The following is a 23,284-nucleotide window of genomic DNA, read 5'->3' as shown; positions in this document are numbered from 1 at the left end:
TTTCTTGATTAAATTATGATATTTTGGTCTATGAAATGTCAAAAAATGGTGAGAAATATCTATCAGTGTTTCCCGATCCCAAGATTGCATCCTCAAACAACTTTTTTTTGTCCACAACCCAAAGATAATCAGCTTACTGTCATAGAGGAGTAAAGAAACCAGAAAATATTCACATATAAGAAACTGGAATCAGAATATTAACAAATAACTCAAACTAAAAATAGTTGACGATTAATTTAATTGTTGACAACTAATTGATTAATTGTTGCAGCTCCAGTCAGGTGACCTAAAAAACTATCAAACTAGAGATCCCAGCCAGACTGGGACCAAACACAGCCTTCAAGGACAACAGTGTCTAGTTTGACGATAGGTAATACAGTACTGAGGTGGTTTTCTTGTTGGGTTTGGCTCCTGGCTCCTGGCTGACTCAGGGCACTTCACTTAAAGCCTTGAAAATTATTAATGATGCCATTACCTGTGTATTAAACTAGTCCAAAATGTACCACTTTACCTGAAGTTAAGGAAAATCTTCATGACATGCTTGACACAGAGTGTTAAAATCAACCACATATGACAGTATAATGTCGTGTTGAAACACCAAGCAAACAGTTCCTTTGAGTTTGATAATGTCAAGTTGTCATAACAAAGAAATGATTGGCTTGAATGATGTTAAGTTTAAGTTAAACATTCATAAAGATTCCAGTTGTTATGATATGGTTATGACAGTGTAATTACAGACTGCTTCAGATAAAATGTTACCAATATGTTTAATGCAAAGCTAATTCAAATGATTTAGTGGCAAAAAGCTTCATACTAAACACCTCAACATTTATTAGTTCACCAGATTTATACTGTTGAGGTTGATACAAGATTTCTCTTGTCTGACTGTAATGCTATTACAGCACTGACTGTGTGCAATGAGGGGCACGAAGTGTCCCTGTATATATACTTACTAAAGCATGACTTTATCGACACTTCATTTGTAATAATGGGGCTCATTTATGAAATAGATTAGAGGCTTATAGCATCATGTAAATATTAAAATCAATACAAGAGAGAGTACGAGGGAGGAAAAATATGCTGTAAATATAATTTTTTTTGCAACATTTCTACATCCACTTTTGCCTTTTAAATTTTGCCTTGAATGGAACGTTTGATTGCATTTGAATTGTTTTATTAGACAATGAGGTGCGAGTTTTAATCAAGCCCATTATGATGGATTATAATGAAAAGCCTGCCTGATTAAAGTTAAATTACATTCATGCAGCTTCAGACAAAAAAAACAGAAGTTTCAGTAGAGTATGTCAACCATTAGAATAATTGCAAAGCACTGTAAAAAACCTTCCTTCTTCAGAACAATACCAGTACAATATTGTACTACAGAATGTGTTATCCACGTGCAGCCATGCTGAGCACAGAACATCTTTCAATTCACTGCAAACTGTACGCTGAGGGCGGCTAGCAGAGCTCATTTGGAGAGCTGTCTTTTAGCACGGTACTTATTGTGACGCGAGACCCGTGCAGTTAGACGGGGCCTTTTGTTCGTCAGTTTGCTTTGCTGGCCTTCTTGTTTGATCAGATGCGTTTGCCACGCATGATCTGCACCCGTTTGAAGTGTGGTCAATTGGCACAGCGCTGTGCATTTTCTTTTTCCTGCAGAAATTGTCAAGGAATCACTGCAGTAGTGAGGGTATAGAAGGCAGGAAATGACAGTGAATGTTCCCACGTCGTGATTGGACATAACACAGCCTGTATATTTCATCTAATTAATTCTCACGAGGCTTGTTAGCTGTGTCAATTCTGCAAATTTTGAAATAAAAATACATAAAAATGGCTTCAAATAGCAATAAAATAAGGAATTTTGCAAGGCTTTCCATGACAGTTGCAGGACTGGGGGATTATTGTGCTGCCAAGGATGGGCCCAAATACATCAATAAGTATCTTGTACAAATTCAAATAATTGCTCATCATATGTTTCAAAATAAAATACAAAATCCTGGTATCATGATAATCATGATTCACTTAGATTTAGTCAAACACTGTGATTGGACTAATTGTTTTTTCCACACTTTAAAGGAGTAACGTCCAAAAATGAGTACTGCAGCCCAAATAGTGAGTTGGAGCCACAGATTGTACATTAAATTGGTTAAAATCCTATTTAATATGTGATCTATGGTTGAAGCGAGTTGCTTCCCCCTGCTGCCTCCTCCCCTGACTCCAGGAAGCTCAGGCAGGCTGCAGGAATGCAACATATTACTCAGGTCATCAGTTCCAAACATCTACTCCTTCTAAAAGTTTAGCAAATATTTCTTACGACTCACAAACAGACACTCATTCAGTGAACATCCTGCATTCATTTGAAAAAGGCAAACAAAGTTGTATTTTAATTACTTCAAACACACATCTAATTTTTCTGCCGAGCAAAATACAAGATGTGTGCTGTGTATTTTAATGGAAACGCATTATTGGGGGGGAAGAAATTTGACAAACCAAACTCAGTTCCTTGAAATGAAGCAGGTCCTGATCTGGAGGTAAAGAAAAAGAATGATGCAAGCAAAATGAAGAGCGGTTTGTTCTTTAGCCTTATCTGTCACCATCAACCATAATCTGTCCTGTGCTGTAGATTAATTTAAAGATTATGGAGTGCCATACATTTGCACAGTGCAGGGGAGTGCCAAGGCACGAGCCGAGCGAAATCACGGATTGTGTTGCCGCCTTCTTTCTGAATACATGGCACAGCTCAGCTTGTTCGTATACTTGTGCCTGTAGCTTCCTCTGATCTGCTGCTTCTTCTTCTTCTTCTTCTGCCCAGTGACACATGAAAGCTTTTCACGGAATCAAATCAACAGCCCGAGATAATTCAGTGTGACAATGTAACAATTGTGTTAGTGTGATTTTATGTGGGGGATATTTCTATCATTCACACATATCTCATGAAGGCTGCGGCAGTGAAATTGGGTGAAAGTTCAGGACGGCTCCCGCTGATCGGGCAGCGTTGTGGGAGAAATAAATGAGGTCAAATCAAATATTGCCCCCCCCCCCCTCCTCCTCTTCCTACAGGTAGTGGCTGCACATTTCTGCACAGGTAGCCTTCAGTAGTAGATTCATTTCAAACTGGCAGCCCATTTTAAACATGCAGTCTACATGCCACATCTCCCCTACATAACCAATTTATCAAGCCTAACCCGGCGGTACGTGCATATACTCCCATATCACAGAGAAGGCTGGAAAGCAACTGTCATAGATGGCATGATTGAATTGTTCCCTTGCACTGTCACCAGAGGGGCTATTACTTCAAATTAGCATACAAATTCAAACCAGGACAGATGGATTTGTCACATTCCAGTCGCCATCTTCCTGGAAGATTGGCTGTGCTTGTGCTGTGTGATGGAGATAAGACACCTGTCTCGGCTCCGATTGGTGGCGGCGGTGATCGGGGGGGGGGGTGGTGGGAAAGGACCGGCGTGGGATGGGAGGAAGACCGGGTGTGGGGATGGATTTCCTGAAATGCTGAGGTGTTCTGCAATAAACTTCCCTACCCACGGTCTCAAATGATGATGAGGCACCATCCAGGACTCTGTGGGTGGTAGGAGATTGAGCTGTAGCGAGGTGGTGATTCACACTGTTTGGAAACACGCTGAACAATACCTGTCTGGTATTTGTTTGTGTTTGCTACTTTTGGTGAGTTACTGTCAGAGAGCCACATAAAATGGCCCCGAACATCAGCACAGTGGGCAAGCATGAGTGTGCTGTGAACAGATGTGCGAGGAAATATATACTCGACAAAAATAGAAACGCAACACTTTTGTTTTTGCTCCAATTTTTCATGAGTTGAAGTAAAAATTCTGAGACTTGTTCGGTGCACACGAAAGATTTATTTCTCTCAAATTTTGTTAACAAAGTTGTTAAAACCTGTGTAAGTGAGTACTCCTGCTTTGCCAAGATAATCCATCCACCTGACAGGTATATGGCATTTAGAGGCGCTTTTGAGTTCACTTGACTTGACTTACTCTGCATCTGATCGGCAAGTGCTCATTAAATCTAATTGTGAGGAGTGATCATTTAAGGTTAGGGTAAGAATATCAGGGCAAGCCAATCAGAGGCAGAGTCGGGCAGGTGATGACTCGCCGGTCTCTGATTGGCTTACCCCGAGATTCTTTCCCTAACCAATCACTCCTCATGCCTAAACCTAACCAACCCAACCAACAAAGAAAATGAGTACTGGTCAATCAGAGGCAGAGTGGAGCGGGTCATGACTTCGCTCTCCTGGGAAAAAGAAGTGGCATGTAAGGGATGCTGATTAAACAGCATGATTATTGCACTGGGCACAATTAAAAGGCCACTCTAAAATGCTCAGTTTAATTTTGAAAAAAATGCTTTTTAGGCACTGAGTTATAGCTATTTTGCATAGGCAGACAGATATGAAATTCTTTTCCCAGGAGGGCAAAGTCATGACCTGCCCCACTCTTCCTCTGGCTGGCTTATCCTGATTTTCTTATCCTAACTCTGACTAATCACTCCTCATTTCTGAACCCAACCAACTAAGGCAATGAGTACTAGCCAATTATAGGCAAGAGCAGGGCAACTCATACCTTTGCCCTCCTAGGGGAAAAAAAAGTTTTCTGTACACCTATGAGAAATAGCCATAGTTCAGTGCCTTACAGGTGTGGCATATCAAAGCACTTTTTTTGGCACTTAACTATGGCTATTTGACATAGGGCTACAAATACTACATTCTTTTCCCAGGAGGGCAAAGTCATGACCCACCCTACTCTAACTTTGAATGGCAAGTGCTACTTGTATTCGTTGACTGGGTTGGTTAGGCTTAAAGGTGAGGAGGGATTGGTTAGTTATAGGGTAAGAATATCACCTGTGCAATAATCCTGGTGTTGCACATCAGCATCTCGCTAATCTGGCTAATCTTGACACGATTCAAACATTTTTTTTGAAAATCAATAAACCTGTTGTGTGCACAGATAGACAGATGGGAACAAAAAGAAAAGAGTTGCATTCATATTTTTGTTGAGTACATGTGCAGTATATCCTTGACCTCAAATTACTTTTCATCTCCAGTAGCTAAACATAAGGTCAACTACAAATCTAATTCAGACTCTGTCAGAATCCAATTTTTGTATTAATATCTAAGGATTCATATATAAGAACAGGACTGCATACAATCGTCGTGTGCCCTCACATCAGACACTAACAAAATACAACTTGGAGACATAATGATTTTCATTTGTAATTATGGCAGTGTGAATCAATGGGAAATATTGAGCATGAAAAACTGTCCTTACCTCAGGATCAATTCCATATAATTTCCAGATCAGCTCAAACTAATGGGTTTTCTATCGGCTTCACTTTGGAGAGAAACTACTCTCTCCAGCACCATTTTGTGGTTCTGTGTACGTTCCAGAGCAAAAGGCCATCCACTTAAAAACTTGTCTCCCAACAGTCCAAAAAATATTAAAGCACACATGCTAATTTCCTGACTTAGCATATTACACAATCTGCGGGCTTAATTTAAAACTCCCTTAGCAGGTCTGGTATCTCTGCCTGCCTACTTCCAGACACTACAGAGATTGTGAAAAATGCTTACTGGTTCATTTCTGCCTCTATCCTCAGGTCAATGTTATGTATATTCCCTTACAATTGATGTAAAGTCGAGATGCAGGAGAACAGAGGAAAGCAAGGTTACGCTATCATAAAGGCCACTGTGTACCTGAACAGAAAGAAAATCTGGATTAGAAGCGGTCGAATAAATTGCTTTTTAAAAGGTGACGTAAGAGACACAGACAGAAATAAAATGGGGTCTCTGATTTGCATTTGTCATTGTGCCCAGACAAGGTATAGCTCAAACTCAGTTGATAAAAGAATATTGCTTTTTTTGTGCCTCCAACTCCTCCGCACAGAAAAGTCTGTCCAACTGGAGTGAAGCTAAAATAACGTGATGATTAAAGGATTATTATTAGCTGATCAACAGAAAATTAACTATTTCGATCACATTTGATCACCTTATCGTTGTCTTTCTTCAACCACAAATCTCAGACATTTGTCGGATGCTGTTTTTTCTTTGTCTTACCCACGATGCAACTTGATTTTAATGTGTGATGCTTGAAGCGGCTAATGTAGCTTCGAGCTGCTAGCCTCAAGCACAGATGAGGAGCAGGCTACAGAGGTCTGGTAACATCATTTTATTTCTTACCCCACAACCCCTGTTTTTTTTTATTTTTATTTTTACATTTCCAAACTTGTCATCTTCCGCCTCAGCTGACATTGACTCAGAGGCAATTTATCAGTTTCATGCAGCTCCCTCTGGAGCCACAAATGACTTTATTGAGCATTTTTCACTAGTGCAGTGGGTGGAGGTCCCTCATAAACAATTAATTGTAAAATAATTAGCAGATTACAATAATACAACATGATCATTACTTGCATCCAAGAAAATTCAATTACAAGGCTTCAAACAGCATAGAAAAGCTAGTTTGAGCTGCGATTAATTCGTCACACACATTAATTTTAAAATATAACAATTTGAGGCACCACTGTCTTCAAAATGCAGGGACAGTTCACTCCAAAATCAAAAATACCTATTTTCTTTATCCATCTAGATTCTTTTGGTTTGAGTTGCCAGGTTTTGGAACTAAATGGCACTCTCCTTTATGGTGTTCAAAGGGGGAAAAAAAAAAAGCATACAAGCTTACTTCCTGTTTCGAGCATGAGCCTCTTGTCCATGAGTAAATGCACGCTTCCTTCTGCACAGTGATACATGAAAGTGGTCATGACAAGGTCCGTGGATTATCTTGAGTAACAGGGTCACGATGTCTGGAAAAGAAACACTTGTGTTGAGTTTTTTTTTTTTTAACACTTTGAGCGCCACAAGCCGAGTGCCATCTACTTCCATTACGTTTGAGAGAGGGAAGAAATCTGCAACTCACGCCAAAAAAAAATTAGATGGATAAACAGCACCTCAGATAAGAGGAACAAAGTGTATTTTCTATTTTGGGTGAGGACCTTGCATGAGGCAGGTTCCTTGCTTCATAAACACCAAGCACACAGTTTGTAATGCAGGCTCCGTTAAAAAATTGTACCTTGTCTGAGCTAAAACACCGGGGCGATGCCACTTGAGTCCTCTGATTCCAGCTTCTTGAATGTGAATATTTTCAAGTATTTTCTTTACTCATCTATGACCTGAATATCTTTGTATTTTTGACAAAACGAGACATTTGGGGATGTCATCTTGGGCTTTGGGAGACATTTCTCAACATTTTTCATAGACCAAACAGGTAATGAATTAACTGAGAAAATAGACAAACAACAGATAAATTGATAATTGATTGGACATCACCTGTGAAAAGGGTGAGTTCACCTTGAGCACGTTGTGTTTTTCAGCTCTAAAAGCCACCAACTAACTACCAGCTGATAAGCAGCAGTAAACAGTGTGTGGGGACCGGGATGCTCAGGGATCTAGCCCTCCTGCTAGATCTTCACAGGCCTCTCACGAGTCTCCCTCATCAAACTCTTTGTGGAATTCACGCTCCACCACTCGCGGGCAGCTTGCCTCGTTTAAGTTGTTGACCCACAGAATGAGAGGGGAAAGCTTCCCAAGAAAGTTTGTCAGGAGTCATCCAGCTTTCTTTGCCGCTAAGGAATTCCGTGCTTGAACCTGACGAGACGGTCGTGGTTTGACAAGAGTAAACGTACACATTCAAGTTATGTCACTGACCATTATTCTGGTTATTTATTTATTTATTTTTTTACATTTCTGCGGTGCTTAGAATTCACGCTTCTCCCCGCTGCAGGCTTTACCTTCTACATTAGCAAGGCGCTGACACAAAGCAGTACAGCCAGAACAGGCTCGAGCACAGCAGGGATTTCACACTGATCTTGTTCCGAAACATTTGTAATTAACATTCCCCCTCACTCCAACTGTTTCTGAAGCTATCAATATCCCAGTAAGAAGATTTAACTTCCCTGAAGAGCCAGGAAACGAGCTGGATTTGGCAGGTCAAAACGTGATCGCTCAGTGTGTGTGTGTGTGTGTGTGTGTGAGGGTTAAGTGAAAAGTTTTATGCACAGATTATCCTGTTATTTTAATGCTGACACCGGAAAAATGTTTTATTACAAAGTCATTTTTATTAAGTTGAACAGCGACAGGAAATGTGACCCTCTTAGTACCTCCATGACAAGAGAACAATACATTATGCCTGCATCAAAATACAGTATAAATTACAGTTGATCAAAAGCTTCACTCCGCGGACTAATGCCGCTTCAGCAGCCAAGAATCCTGGGCTGTGACTTAGTACGGATGTCTTCAAGAGGAATGTTGAAATTTACATGAAATATCATGCTTCAAACAAATGGTTAATGAGTAAATTCCTCATTTACAGCAGTGGCTCTCAACCTTTCTGAATCGCAACCCCACAGAAGAATCAGGTTGGTGTTCACGATTCCTTAAAAATAAAAAATCCTTAATACAGTCAGGGTGATATTTCCAAATCTTCGAGGGAGTTTGGGGCTCTGTTGGGAACGTTGGGACCTTGCGTTTTTCAGTCATTGTTCAGTCTCCTTGCGCTGGAATACTTTTTTTTTTTTTTTTAAGAAAACGTGATAGCTGGCAAAACTGGCAAGAGCTGCTCAGTTAAGCACAATACTGTCGCACAAAAGCACCAAAATGAAAAAGGTTTTTGTGTCTGTCTGTCCAGAACATGGTGGTTTATGTTAGTAATTCTCCACAATCATCTGGCGACCATCAGAAATGATCTCGTGACCCACGTGGGGGTCCCGACCCCAAGGTTGAGAACCACTGATTTACAATACATTTCTAGTAGTGCTTAACCCTCCCGGCTTGGGGAAAAAAAAAAGACACAAGTTGTCCCTTCAAGGTATCGGAACACAATTCATCGATCATGGAAATACGTTACACACAGTGAGACAAAAATAGAATTCAAAATGAGGTTGTTGGTGGGAAATAAAAAAAATATAGACCGCTCAAATGAGTTGAGACTCTCCTTTGTACAGATACTGAGGATGTCGTCGCAGCACATGCAAACCGTCTTAGTACTGAGTGTATTCCTTTGATGAGAGTTTTGCAATGATACGCTCCAACTGTCTCTTTGCTTCACACTGGGGGAAGTTACTCATCTCGTAGTACTGCGGGGCAATTTTCACCAGCCTAGGAAAGAAAAGCAAGTAAACATTAGTCACAAAAATTGTCTGCGGTGTTTACTTGTGGGAGAACGCCGTGCCTCCATATTCACACGGCGACTGCCAGAGCAGGCTCGACAAATTTGACGCTTAATTGTGCGAGGTCACAGAAGGGGAAGAGGAACACAGGTAGAGGGATTATCGCAGTGCGAGTGTGTGCAAACAAGCCCGCATCAGGGCTGAACAGAGAACTTCAAAGCTTCATTCATAGTGTTGACATCTGAATTCTGCAGCAACTTACACAAACTGCGTGGCTGGTATTTCTACACAGTTGTAGATAAAGATTAGGCAACACTAATATCATTATGTTCTTTGTAGAATGAGATTCCAGTGATGGCTGTGTAGGATTGTTTCTGACTGATGTGATCCAAACATTTCCAAAAGCTTCAGAGTGTTGTTCAATCCAAAAGTCAATATTTATCGAAAAGAACCCAAATGTAGTAATTTCCAAAATTCCTGACTTTTATTGCTGAAAATATTCTGTTTCATCCCAGATTTACTGGCATCATTCTTTCAAAAACAACATCATTACCATCGATTATATTTATGTTGATGGAACTGATGAGATATGTTCATTAATAAAAAAAAAGATGAAGCCATTTAATAGGATGAATCACATTATCCAAATTGTTGATTTATTTATTTTTTTTTAGGTTGATGATGTCATCAAATATGATGACACATATAAAGCTTCACTCAAAAACTTCAACAGATGCTTCAAATTAGTCACAATATCAGTTTTCCACCACACGAATCTCATGGTCAAGAGAATTCACAATATTATCACAATATCTATAGAAAATCTGGGGGAAAAAAATGCTATTAGTCAAATTCATCTTTCACTTTGTTTATTGTGCGTTGTGTCTCTTGTTTGGCAAATGAATTACACTAAAAATACAAGTGTGGGGAGGTGGACAGAGTCTGTAGTCGTGCTCAGCCAGACCTGCTTCAACACATCATCATTCTGATATTAGGGGGGAAAAAGTGCTGGATTGTTTTTTATTTCTTTAAACTAATCGCATTTGTCTTGGGGCGGCGCTAAACCCAGGATGCAGCAATGGTGTCCTTGCAAAATGGTGTCAGGGGAGAACTTGTTTTGGCATAAAAAAGGTGACTTTAAGGGGTTGTTGAGGGAAGGAAACAAAGTGAGAATGAAAAGAAACAGAACTGATTTAAGAACATACAGTATGTTTCAAAGGTGCTGAAATATCTACACAATATTATGATATCTGTTTTATTAATGTTTTTAAACATCACAGTTATTGTCAATATCCGTATATCACTACAATTAGAGTTAAATCAGTTGAAACTGATGCGTGACATTTTTTTTCTCTATGTTGGCTCTGTACTCCCTGCACGCTGCACGAGAAACAACAATTACAAGAGCAAAACACTAACTTCAGTGTGCAACACACTGGCAACGCCACGTAACACCATATAACTGATTGATGCCTGGAGTACACACACTGGTGGTGCCGTGCAGACAAAAAAGTAGGAGGTACCGGTTCCCAAATAGCCTCATGGTTAAGGCTCACTTCACATAAAATGGCAGCATCCACAGTTTGATTCTGGTGCCAAATGTGGGTTACCTACTCCCAATACTGGCTGAACAATTAATGGAAATATTATTGCAATCAGAATATCGCCATTTTTCATTAGTTTTTTCAGTGAAAATGAAATAAAAAATATAATTCCAACTAAAATCCTTGCAATTTCTGTATTTTTTTTTTACATATAATTCAGTCCTACTCAGTCCTGTGCCTGAATGCATCTTGTGCAGCCACAGATGGAGCACTGAAGCTGCTGCTCTGCTAATGTGCTGCTCACGCTACACCTCCTATGTAGACACGGTGTATGAAATACCAGAGCCGTGTATCCTGACATAACAGTGTGCATCAAGATGCCGCCGGTGCAAAACAACAGGTGTGGGTGTTGACGTGTGTCACACGCCGCCGGTGTGTGTTGCACTATTAGGGTATTTATATTCATACTGAGTGAACAGTGTGGGATTTGTACCCCATTGCAGAAGACCAAAATGTACTGGATACATGATAAGATTTCCTCTCACAACAAGCTTAACAGATGTGCAGACGCACACAGAAACACAAAGAGACACAAGCAATTCAAAAGAAAAATGGATCTCTGAAGCTACTTTGGGGGAAAAAAAATCTTGAAACCAATGCAGAGGAAGTGAGCGTGTGCAGAAATTCACACATAGACGTCAGACTGCACCATCCCAGACAGAAACAATGAAGTCGTCACATAAAAAATTATTTACTTGTAATTACTCCATCAGTAAAACTCGAAAAATAACCACACCTGATTCTTTTTTGTGCTTTAGCTCACGTTAAACAAAAAATTATGGCCAGTGCTATTTGCACTTAGACTGAGTGGCAATGTGGCTAGTTACACCCAGGGTCCAATAACCACTTTAGCTATTACACTCATGTTTATATATGGCCTAGCATGACAGAGACAAGCACTCAGGCTTCTGCAGACAACAATGCTATTTGCACCTCCAGTGGAAGAGTCAATGTAGCTATTTACACCCAGGTGTACATAAAGCCTAGCGTGGCAAAGGCAAGTACCCAAGTGTATGTAACCAACAATACTATTTGCATCCATGGTGGAATTGCTAATGTGGCTATTTATACCCAGGTGTTTCTATTATATACAATTATATTTGCATCTGGGGTGTAAATGGTGGTTGTTGCTACTATGATGGTGATCAATAAACAATGGTGGTGTGTGCCTATTCTCACCCCTTTGCAAACAGAAACTTGCTCTTAAAAATGTAGCTACAACTGAAACTTACCACTCTGGTTTGACGTCAGTGCAGGTGCGGATGTAGTTCTTGGTGGTGAGCACGAACTCGTTGTAAAGCACCCACTCCGGCTTGTGGTCCAGCACAGTGGAGGGGTGCAGCTGTACGACTTGGTTGTCCTTCACCGTCAGGTAATGGCCGGTGCGCTCCAGGTGAGCGACCTGTTTACACCACAGAGAGAGAGAGAGAGAGGAGGGTCACCAACAGTTACAAACTCTGAAATCCAACACTTGACGCCTTTTATTGGTGTTTATTTTAATAAGTCTGTAATTTAAAGTCTTAAGTCTTTAAGCAAATTACTAATATTTTGATCGAAAAGCAGCCTGACGTTGGAGACAAACTTGTTTGTAGCCGGGGGAGATTTTTCCCCCCCCCACTTTGCAGGTACCAGGTAAAGCTGCAGAGGTTGTTGTGATTAACTGGGGCAATCAGTCTCAATAAAGGCTATTCCCAACTAAGACATGATCTCAAATGCTGTGAAAGCCCCAACATGAGCTGCAAATTTGTCTCCAAGATAAAGGTTAATGTTGACAAATATTTAAATATTAACACCATAATTCAACTTGTCAGGTTGCTTGTTTCAGGTAGCCCCGAAAATGGCTTCTTGCAAAATGCCATTTGTTTCCTTAAGCGAGGAGCAAATTGACTTGATTTCTTTTTATGCGTTTAAAACAAAGCAGCTCGGAGTGTGTGTGTGTGTGCGTGTGTTTGTGTATTTCAGAGGCGGTTATCTCAGCTGCATATTTAGTCAGTACTAGGTTATGCACAAAAACACAAAAATTTCAAATGATTAAACTCAACAAGGGCAAACATCAATGAGCATCGGAGAAGCAGTAGAGCCGAAGATAAATTAAAGCAGTTGCACATAACAGAAAAAAAGAAAAGGGAAATTTAATGATGTATGACATTAAAAACAAAGTAATTGGAGACTGAGACTAAATGGCTGAGGTTAGGAAGATCAAAACTTCATTCACAGAATAATACAAATACAATATGCATCCAGGACTTCTTCAGGTTTCAACAGTTTGATTTAAGATGTTTTAAAGACCATTCGATTAAAATAAGGTAGATGCTATTTGCACCTGGAGTGGAACAACCAATGTGGCTATTTACAGCCAGGTGATTTTAGATTCTATTGTCCCCCTGACCTGCATGAAGAAGCCAGTGACCAGCGCTCGGCGTATGTTGGTGTAGTAGTCTCTGCTGCTGAACTCGGTGCTCCGCCGCGGCAGGTTGAAGCGGTCCATGATCCTGGACAGCTGCTGGCGCACGTTGTCTGCCGACATCAGCGAGCGATAGTTGACGAAATTGTCGTAGCACCACTGAGTGGACTCGTGGTCTGTGTGAGGCAAGTGTGAGTCCGGGGTTAAGGCCAAATAAAAAAACGACATGGAAGTATTAAGCGTGCATGCGAGGGCTGCTTACTTTGTTTAAAGGCGTGGTAGACGTTGAGCAGCGTCATGTGGTCCCCGTCGATGTGGGCGAAGCGCATCTTGGACTCGTCTGCCACCTTCTTAGCCTCCGTGGGTCGGACGAAGCACTGTGGGACTAAACAAGGTTGGTATAGGCCCCAACACAGCCGCCCATAGGGATAAGTTAAGCAAATCCCACAGAGAGGAACAAGGCCTCAGCTCAAAGAGAGGCACAGAGCACTTCACAGGCCACACTGCATCGCCAAGTGTTTACCAGGTGAAAGGAAAGGAGGAGGGTCAGAGAGAAGGGGACATAGACGGGTTTCTCCGTCCTGAAGCGCTACAGCAGTCCTGGGATTAAGTCAGTTTTAGCAGAAGGCTACTTTGGCCTTTGATTAATACAAATTTATTGGGGAATCACAGCCAAAATGTAGGGCGCCAAAGCCAAAACCAGTGGTGCAATAAGTCAAGTTATAATTACATTGTAACTGATAATTAACCTGATCAGCAGTAATCAATACAAACACAAATTATTAGAATGTCAACCATTTATCAAACTAATTACTCAACACAGTTGGATAATAAGTTATTATTTTGAGATACTAACTCATTATTTTTCTTAGCCATTAGTCTGAGAAAAATTCTTATTATCGTGACTTGCAGGATCTTTTTTTAATTTTTTTTTTCATTGCATTGCCAGAAATGGGGTTTCATAGTTCACCAGGGAAAATATTACACCAAACTCCTCTGAAGAAATGCGACATATCAACAGTGTTTTATGTGTCTGCAGAAACGCTGAACTCGAGAAGCGGCGTGCTCACATGGGCTCCGCGGCTGCTCTAACCTGTTAACAAGTGTGCCGAAATGAAAAGCAAGAAACTCCACGATGCACATGGGCTGCTCTGTGTCCCAGGACAGTTTTAAATGAGGATATCCGCTACTTTCTTTTAAGGGCGCAGGGGCCAGCTCAAACCAGGGCATGTCGAACTGGCTGTGGCATAATTCCTGCCCTGCTACGCTATGGTTTTATACAAGATACAGCGAACAGATGACACCCGGTCCAAACAAGCATCCTACTTTATAGAGCTGATATTGAAGCAGGAGTTTACCCAGAGGCCTCTGCCGTCTCCCCTCTGTGAACTCGCTCTGAGTTGCTTAACGTCAAACCAGCCTGATTGTGGCTTTAATGGGTGAAAGCTGCATTTTATTGAGCCTCGTGGTCGGCTGCTGTGGCAGCGCCGTTCTCAGGTGTACTTTTGCTGCTTACTCTAATGAACTCAGCAAAAACCTGCCATCCTGAAACACCTGCTTTAAGTGCACGCCACGTCCAAACAGCTAGTTAAATCCATTTCCCCGCTCTCAAAGACCCTCACGCTCCCTTCAAAGGCGCCAAGATTCATCTCAATGAGCAGCATTCTGCTTTGGCAAGCCTAAAGTGCAATTACTGCTGGAGCACGCTGGTGCTGCTCCAGCTACACCTATACATTTTGTACAGACATGTATTTTCACCCCTCCACACAAATAATAGCTGACACCTCTGACTTTATCCTCTACTTGCCTTGTAGTTAAGTTCACTAAGTGTACATTACATTTATTCTAAGTAGATTTCGACTTCTGGAGTCTCTTGTTCAAGCTGTGAGTAAAATTTACTAAAGAGGGCATTAAACAACACCTAAAACTCCTCAGATTTACCTATTAAAATCCTCATGACCACACATTTAAAATAAAAGAGGGGTCAAAGAATGCAAGCACATTAAAGAAGCTGCTTTGTGTATTTCCTTGAAGCTCGTTGGTCGTTTCTGAAGAACGCTCCACGAGCACAGGAAATGGAAAGAGCAGCAGCTCAGACCCACGCGGCGGGCCGGCCCTGAGCATTACCTGACAACATGGCAGTGATGGAGAGGACCTCGTTGGAACAGTTGAATTCACAGCTGGCGATGACCATCTTGGCCAGCTGGGGGTCCAGGGGGAACTCTGCCATCATGGAGCCCAGCTCCGTCAGGTCACCGTCGTCATTGAGCGCCGCCAGGTAGTTCAGCAGCTCCAGGGCTCGCATCAGGGTCTCTGGGGCTGCGGGAGACAGAACGGGAGAGCTGGGCCATTAACAATGTTCCAGGCCCATAGGCGAAACACACACACACACACACACACACACACACACACACACACACACACACACACACACACACACACACACACAGATGAGAGAGATGGAACAATCTGCAAAACTGTCTTTTTTTTTTTTTTTAGCACAGCAAAACTTGAGAAGAACAATTTGGAGTCCTTTCACACACCTGTGTCAGGATTGATTAATACTCTACAACTGCATGTTTACTTTTAGAGCTGAAATGAATATTTAATCAACAGAAAATTAACTACTTCAATAATTAAGTAATTGTTTTAAAGAGATAGTGCAGATGTTTTGAAGTGGGGTTATTTGAGGTACTTATTCATAGTCAGTATGTCACCCACTCTGTTCTGCAAGGTAAAATATATTTTTTTTTAGCCAAAGTTATTAACTAAATTAACTAAAATTATCAGAAGATTAATCAGCCACAAAAAAATAACCGTTTGTTGTAGCATTATTTAGGCGGTCAGGCGCAGTGGAGGGGTGCAGGTGTGAAACTCGGTTGTCCTTCACTCTCAGGTAGCGGTAAACTTCACAGTCACACTAAATAATACATTTCACTTCTCTAGCATTAGATCAAACTATTTCAAGGATGGTCTGACACACTTTGCTGGTGAAATCAAAGATTTATGTTTGATTTGGCCGGTCGAGCGTTTAAAAATTATGCTTCGTTTCCTGTTTGTGTCTTCACACAATTAACAATTTCCCCCCCAGGGATCAATAAAGCATTTCTGATTCTGGAACCAAAGTTAGTCATTAATTTCTTTTTTTTGTTGTTGTTTAGTTTCACTTAGTTTCCAGGGTGAGTTTCCCTGTTTCAGTTTAGTTTTTATTGTTTAAAGATGTTTAGTTTTAGTTTGTTTTTTTTCAGTAGACTAAAATGTATTTTCACACCTTTTTTTGTTTTTAGATAACAATAAAATCCTTGCTTCATGACTGAGGAATCTTGATGAAACTGCCAATTACGAGTGCAGGACAGTCTATGAAATGTGCACAAAATGGTCATATTTAGCTGTAACTTAAATAACATCAATAATTACAACTGAAGAAAGAAGACAAATGCAAGTTAAGAAAAGACACAGACGAGCAGAGGGAGGATGTTTGGGGGTTTTTGGTGGCAGCAGGGAGCAAGAGACCAATCAAAATGAGGAGACTCTGCACATGTGATGGCCAGAGTTACGCTAGACAGCAACTTAGCGGAGAAATAATCATGGCAGAGCTCATTTTTCATCCTCCGCTCAGGCAATCCTTAACAACGAATGCAATTACAGGGGAACTTTCTACTTAATGCTTCAACACAAAAGGCTTCCACCGTTTGGTTAAAAGATTTTTCCTCCAGATGCAATTATTGACCTTTGGCTCCCGAGAGCTGGAGCCTAATGACCAGTTGCATGTTAACTGAAAATTAGCTTGAAGGCGCCCGCTGCCGTGCTCGTTCACTTTCATTTCTCTCAAGTGTTCCCCCCCCAAAAAATTCAATTTCAAACAGCAGGGAGGCATTTTTTTATGATTAACAAATATTGATTTGGGGCATCAAAGCTACTTTTTTACACAAAGTGAGCGCCGGCAACATTACTTACCACACGGCCGGCCTGTGTGGGGCTAAACAAAAGGTGAAAATCTGATTTCCAAGTCCTGCTAGCATGATGAACCAGTGTGGAAATTCAATCTATACACAACGCAGCTCATCAGAAAGAAAGTATTGACTGCCTCAACACACAAGAATCCGATATATTAACCAAGGGCCAAATCAATGAGACGAAAGGCTAAAGGTACATTAAACCACATTGGCTTTGAAAGGTACTTCTTTGGAAATGTCATGAAGCAAATGAATCCCACCCAGCCAAGTCCCTGTGTAAATCGCTACTGATTTCTTTTGGATTTTCCATTTGGTTGGCTGGCTCACGCTGTCGCTCCTGTGTTTAGTGAGCGAGGAGCGAGGTGGGCAAAGGGAGAAATAAACCAGATATCTGAGCGTCTCACAGTAAAAGGAAAATCAAGGCTCCCATTGAGGTGCGGACAAGCTCGAATGGAGGCTGATTATTGTTGATCATCAGGGAGACGAAACCCAAACTTGGAATCGTCTGACTTGAAATTTAAACATCACGAAAGAAACGACACAAAATGTATGTTGGCCTGACATGTTGAGTGTTTTTGACTGTGACAACAGTCCAACATGTCCAACCATTTAGGATTTTAAACATGAGTGGCTGGTCACACTTTATTTTACAGTAACTGTACTTTGTAGCAAATTAGACAATATTGGAAATCATGTGCGCTTCATTAGACAGTATTAGACCATTTTTAGATCCTTATTAGAGGATAATTAGGCCCACGTTACACCAGAACTTTACTGTAAATCAAAAGGTATTATTTCACACTGTTAGACCCTTAATTAGGGACACATTACAACAGAACTGTACTGTAAACTAAACTGAAATCACATATCTGCTTCTTCTCCATTTCAAAACAATATGTGAGCCAGATCTACCAAGTAAAGGCCAAAATTATAGTCTATGGGTGACTGCACAGACTGACTGTAATACTGTAGGCCGGTAATGTGATTTGATCAAAGCGGTAGACATCGGTCTTGCCTACTCTGCCAGTTATTCGGGACAAGCTGAAGATAATGTAGTAGCAGATACGGGATTTCACTTTAGTTTACATTACAGTTCTGTTGTAATGTGTCCTTAATAACCCTCTAATAAAGTCTAATAAGGGTCTAACAGTGTAAACTATACATAAGTTTACAGTACAGTTCTGTTGTAATGTGTCCCTAATAACCCTCTAATAAAGTCTAATAAGGGTCTAACAGTGTAAACTATACATAAGTTTACAGTACAGTTCTGTTGTAATGTGTCCCTAATTACCTTCTAGTTAAGTCTAATAAGGGTCTAATACTGTCTAAACTTTTTGCATCTTTTTAGTGTACTGTAAAATGAAGAGTGACCTAGTGATAAAGCAGTTCAACTAACAAAAACACCCACAGCATCTCAAAACTCATTATTTTATCTTCTATTCTTGACTTCCCACAGACGCGTCTCTGACCTGCCCATTTGCTGTGAGGTCAGCCTTTGACACAGCGTATTAAAATTGATCCACTGTAGCTAGATGTTATAAAGCTCCTGTCCAGGAAGTCTCACAGACTCAAAGCGGACTTCATTCATCGCAGCGAACGAGCTCCGGCGCGCTCAGGAGCTAGTTAGGAGAAACCTTCTGCCACGAGTGGATCAAATAAATAAAAAGGTAATCCTCCCCTTTCCCTTCACCCCACTGTTCCCAGTTAGACTCGGCAGGCAAGGCCAATCCCATATGTTGACACTTACCCTTGCGTTTTGTGAGAAATGTGGGGGTGGTGGTGGAGGTCAGTCACGTTTCACTGGAGGAATATAAAGGGAAGGCAATAGCTAAGGTGATAGCGCTGCTATTGATGTAACCAATTTCATTCTCAAAATGGCGTTTGCCACAGTGGACGGGGAGAGATGGGTTTAATCTCAGAGGTGAGATGAAAACTATATTATGGTGAGAAAAGGGGGGAGGGAGGGTGAGGTTAAGGATAGGGGAAGGAGGGGTGGTCTCCGCAGGAACACACACTCTCCTGGAGAATGCCATAACTTGAGAGCCTCAGTGAGTTTCTTTGGCCTAGATCCAACATGATTCAGACATTCAAGAAATAAGAAATACGGGGACAGAAACGTAAATTGACTGATCAGCCAGAGTTCTAACTCACATCACTCTCTTTCCACTCTCACTTTGAACAGCAATAATCTAAACTTAAAGTAGACTGCTCATAAAAACTGCATAACTCTGCTGCATAGCCCACGTCTGTCAGAGCACTTACACTCAAATCTCCAAACATTCAGTGTGCAGCATTTGATATCTGCCTGGATCATTTTATCTTTGCTTTGTCATTTTTCCCCCCAAGCTCCAGAGTGACACGGGCAACCCAGATTTGATATTGTACACGAAACAAACACAGTTCAACTACAAGTACTTTTTATAGCAGTTTGTTACTGCGTTTGTATTGATTCAGACAGCACTGATCAAAATCAAGCCATCGATATTATTTGATAGTGGAGTTTCAGATTTCAGTCATGGTTAGTCTGGTGACACCTGTGGTTAGGGCTGTACAGGAGGGGGCGTGGATGACCAGGACAGAAACAAAGAATAAAACAAAGTTGAGTGAAAATGATTTATGTAGGAGAAATAAACAAGAGTGCTCTTGTGCTAACCTTTATTTCACTAAAATTCAACATAAATCCTTCTCAGTTGCGTCCCCAATTATTGCTAATGATTGATAATTGTGGGTTGTGGGGGTGTGAATTGTTTTCAGCTTCTGAAGGGCGGCAGAAAAGGTTTGGGAACCACTGGAACAATCAATTAACTGAGTAATCTTTGTAGCTCTACCTGTGGTGCGGTTTTAAACTACAAGGAAACACTTGTCAAGCGGGTACTTTGCCAGAAATGCAATAAAAGAGCAACTGGTGTATCCGTGCACAACGCAGCCAAACAAAACACAGTTTTAATGAAAAGTCAGTTAATAAGAATTGCAAAGACAATCTGATTTCAAGCTGCACACCACATCAGTAGTTAATCCAAATATCAGCAGAACTTTGTTTTGTGTGCATGTGAAGACAATTTCAATCCAGTGTGGAGATGGCGGACCCCGCCACAAAAAAAGAAAGAAAGAAAACTACAACACAGAGATGCAATTACAAAATGGAAATGCATTGAACATTTGAAAGTTTTGCCCTGACAGCTGTTCATGTAACGTTACATAATTATCAGTAGTAGCATCGTTTGGCAAGGAACTTATCGATATTTTGGTACTGACCAGTCAGGAACCTGTACAGGTTCAGTACTGGTTCTCAGTAACCTTCCCTGCACCAAAAATAATATAAAAAAGGGGTTTGGTTTGATAAAAATATATTTTTTCTTTTCATTTCAAATGCTATTTTGAATTTCAAAGAAAAACAACAGAAGGATAGAAATGTGCCCTTAATTTTGTTTCCATACTAACCTGGTGGGTCCATGAAGTCGAAGTGCACAAGGTCGTCAATTCCCAATTTCTTGAGTTGCAGCACCACGGAGCCCAGATTAGACCTCAGAATCTCTGGATACGTGTTGTCCTGCACCCGTGAAGAGGTACAAGAGAAACCCAGGGAACAATTCAAAATGAATTAGTCAGGGTGCTTATTATCTCCTCATGCGTCGCTCATATGTCAACTTGAACAGGGGCCGGGAGTCTAGGGCATTTGAAGGGCTATTTAACTTGTTTAAAAAATTCTCTTTGCCACTCAGCGTGACGTGAAAGAATTAGCCTGTTAAAGTGGAGAAGTGGGCCTCCGCAGGTTCATTTGTCACGAGGTGGCTGTTTCGTTAGCACAGGTTATGAGGAAGGGCGGAAGCCGTGTGGTTTAGCGCCAAGCTCTTCGAATTAAAATTCAGCTGAACTGGGAATGATGGAGTTCAAGGAGCAAATATTGCATAATAGAGAGCTCTTCCAGCTAGAGGGACGCTTTGGGGGAATACAAAGCGCTGGTGGCATTGAAGAATGTGAGAATCAAACACCTTGTAGAATTTCTAACCATTTGCCAGACTGCCTTGTTTCTCACCTGCATTTCTGTCTTGTAAGCTTTCTCCGTGTAAAGGCGGAAACACTTTCCTGGGCGTGTCCGTCCGGCACGACCTGCCCTCTGCTGAGCCGAGGCCTTGCTGATGGCTGTGACCAAAAGGGATTCCACTCTGATACGAGGGTTATACACCTGATAGGACAGGGGAAGGATGAATTTCAGGTAAACAAAAAAAGCTCAAACTATGCTGCAATTTCTTTTTTGGGGTGGGGGTGGTTAAAAAGTTGTAAACATCCTAACACCCCAATCTACTATATATACAAGCAGAAAAATGTCCAATAACACATAGACACAATCCACCATGGTGCATATATAATCTCTTTTTGCGCCATGTGTATGACTTGGCTCCAGGCTGGTGAAATGTCAGAGGAATAAATAACTGGCTTTTCCATCTTTGCCGCTGTCAGGTGTGCGCTGCTGTGTTTATCTGGGGATTCTCAGGCAACAGACGCAGATGATCGCAGCAGATAAAGAGCGGTGGGAGAAGATGGAGGTGGTGTGGAGAAGGTGGGGGGGGGGCTAACCTTTTGCTTGGCAAATCCAGGATCAATTACAAACACCACACCGTCGATGGTCAGGGACGTCTCTGCGATGTTTGTTGACACGACAACCTGTGGAAATGATAACAGATGGGTTAAGAAATGATCTACCCGGGGTGTCTGGAGGAACTGACGAATACTCTGTCTTGTGTTAGAACTTGCATCAAAATATTTTTACTTTGTGTTTACATGTTTCTGCAAATTAAATGTAAATGTGAAAATACAGATGTAGCCTTCTGAGTAAATGCATGTAATCTCAGTTAATAATTACAGGTGAGACAAAATGACCATGACTTGTTCACTTAAAAAACATTCATCCAAATACATTTATTAGTGTGAAAAAAAAATCAGTGCAATTGACCATTCCTTAATCCGGCCCCTTTTACTCTGTGCTCCAATAACACTTGAGAAAACTTGGTACCACCATCAACTTTTTTCCTGTGAAAGTGATATAGGCTGAAACCGAACTTAAGCCTGGAAAGCCTGTGTAGGTTGTGTAATGTAACTTGTGTAATACATCCTTAGACCATTGTGGAGCTCTGCAGGATTCTGGCTTGTGACAGTCACATGTGCATGCTAAGAGATGGCTCTCATCTATATAATTATCCATTTTTGTGCTGGCTTATTGTTACACCATGAGTAACGTGTCTAGTACATTTCGCCACTCCAGCTGTATTGCTGCACAGCAATTTGGTAAATTTCTCCTGTATAATACATGCAAATGTAGAGTAGAAGTGAAAACACTATTCATTTCTCATTTCTCACTGTGCATTGACATGTAGAAAACACATTACAAACAAGTGACAGTGATTGGATCGGTCCCATCTCTACTTTTTAAGAACCAGTAGCCACCTTGTTTAATACTGCCATCAGTTACTTTGCAAATTCGTACTAAACATACAAGAATTCAAAGACAGAGAACTCATCAACTCTCAGAGATTGAGGTTGTTTCTGCTGCTGAAATATTATAGAACAGAACTACATTTGCTAATTCTCATTCAAGTATTTACAAGAGCTTTTGAACAATCAAAACGTGTAGTGCTTTCCTACAGCGGAGCAGTTCAGAAATCATAATAATTCTTGAACACGAGTAAGAGGAGAGACAAACAAGTGCAGATATCAGCTTTGCTTTAACTTGAAAACCATTCCCTGATGTGAGCCAGTTGACTGAAGAAGCTTGTAGACATGTCACTTCAGTGCACTGTGCACACGCTGTCTAATGCAACCCAACAGGGGAGTACCGCAACAGCTTCTGCAATCAAGTCCAATGTGCTTTCAACGTATTTGCGGAGAGAGCTGGCTTGGTGCACAGTGTCCCATCCAAATGCATTACCTCTGGCCTTTTTGTGCTGTATGTTGTGTGTCTGTGTGTGAGCAGGAGGTTGGGGGCTCTGTCCCGACTGTCCTCAGCGTGCCACTGGTTTTGTTGAGATGTCAGCTTCCCTCTCTTGCAAAGTTCTTCCCAGAGTTTTTCAAAATCACAGAAAATGGTTGATGTAATGGTTCCTCTTAGGTGGCCTGCTTTTTAACACATTGAGAGC

General features: G+C 41.2%; 1 protein-coding gene across 2 annotated transcripts in view; it reads right to left on the bottom strand.

The window, feature by feature from the left end:
* Window positions 1-8,683: 8,683 nt before the first annotated feature.
* dhx15 (DEAH (Asp-Glu-Ala-His) box helicase 15) overlaps window positions 8,684-23,284 on the bottom strand; it is a 39,502-nt gene continuing 24,901 nt past the window's right edge. For both annotated transcript variants that reach the window (XM_084711870.1, XM_084711869.1), the window contains exons 7-14: window positions 21,729-21,815; window positions 21,187-21,336; window positions 20,592-20,700; window positions 15,322-15,513; window positions 13,457-13,579; window positions 13,180-13,370; window positions 12,023-12,192; window positions 8,684-9,175 (exon numbers count right to left, since the gene is read on the bottom strand). In XM_084711870.1, the coding sequence (XP_084567996.1) occupies window positions 9,058-9,175; window positions 12,023-12,192; window positions 13,180-13,370; window positions 13,457-13,579; window positions 15,322-15,513; window positions 20,592-20,700; window positions 21,187-21,336; window positions 21,729-21,815 (1,140 nt within the window). In that variant the 3' untranslated portion in view covers window positions 8,684-9,057. The remainder of the gene's footprint in view (window positions 9,176-12,022; window positions 12,193-13,179; window positions 13,371-13,456; window positions 13,580-15,321; window positions 15,514-20,591; window positions 20,701-21,186; window positions 21,337-21,728; window positions 21,816-23,284) is intronic.

This window comes from Lutjanus erythropterus, chromosome 23, assembly GCF_056507025.1.
Source record: "Lutjanus erythropterus isolate fLutEry1 chromosome 23, fLutEry1.hap2, whole genome shotgun sequence".
NCBI classification, from domain to species: domain Eukaryota; kingdom Metazoa; phylum Chordata; class Actinopteri; order Lutjaniformes; family Lutjanidae; genus Lutjanus; species Lutjanus erythropterus.
This window is presented reverse-complemented; position numbering and strand designations above follow the sequence as displayed.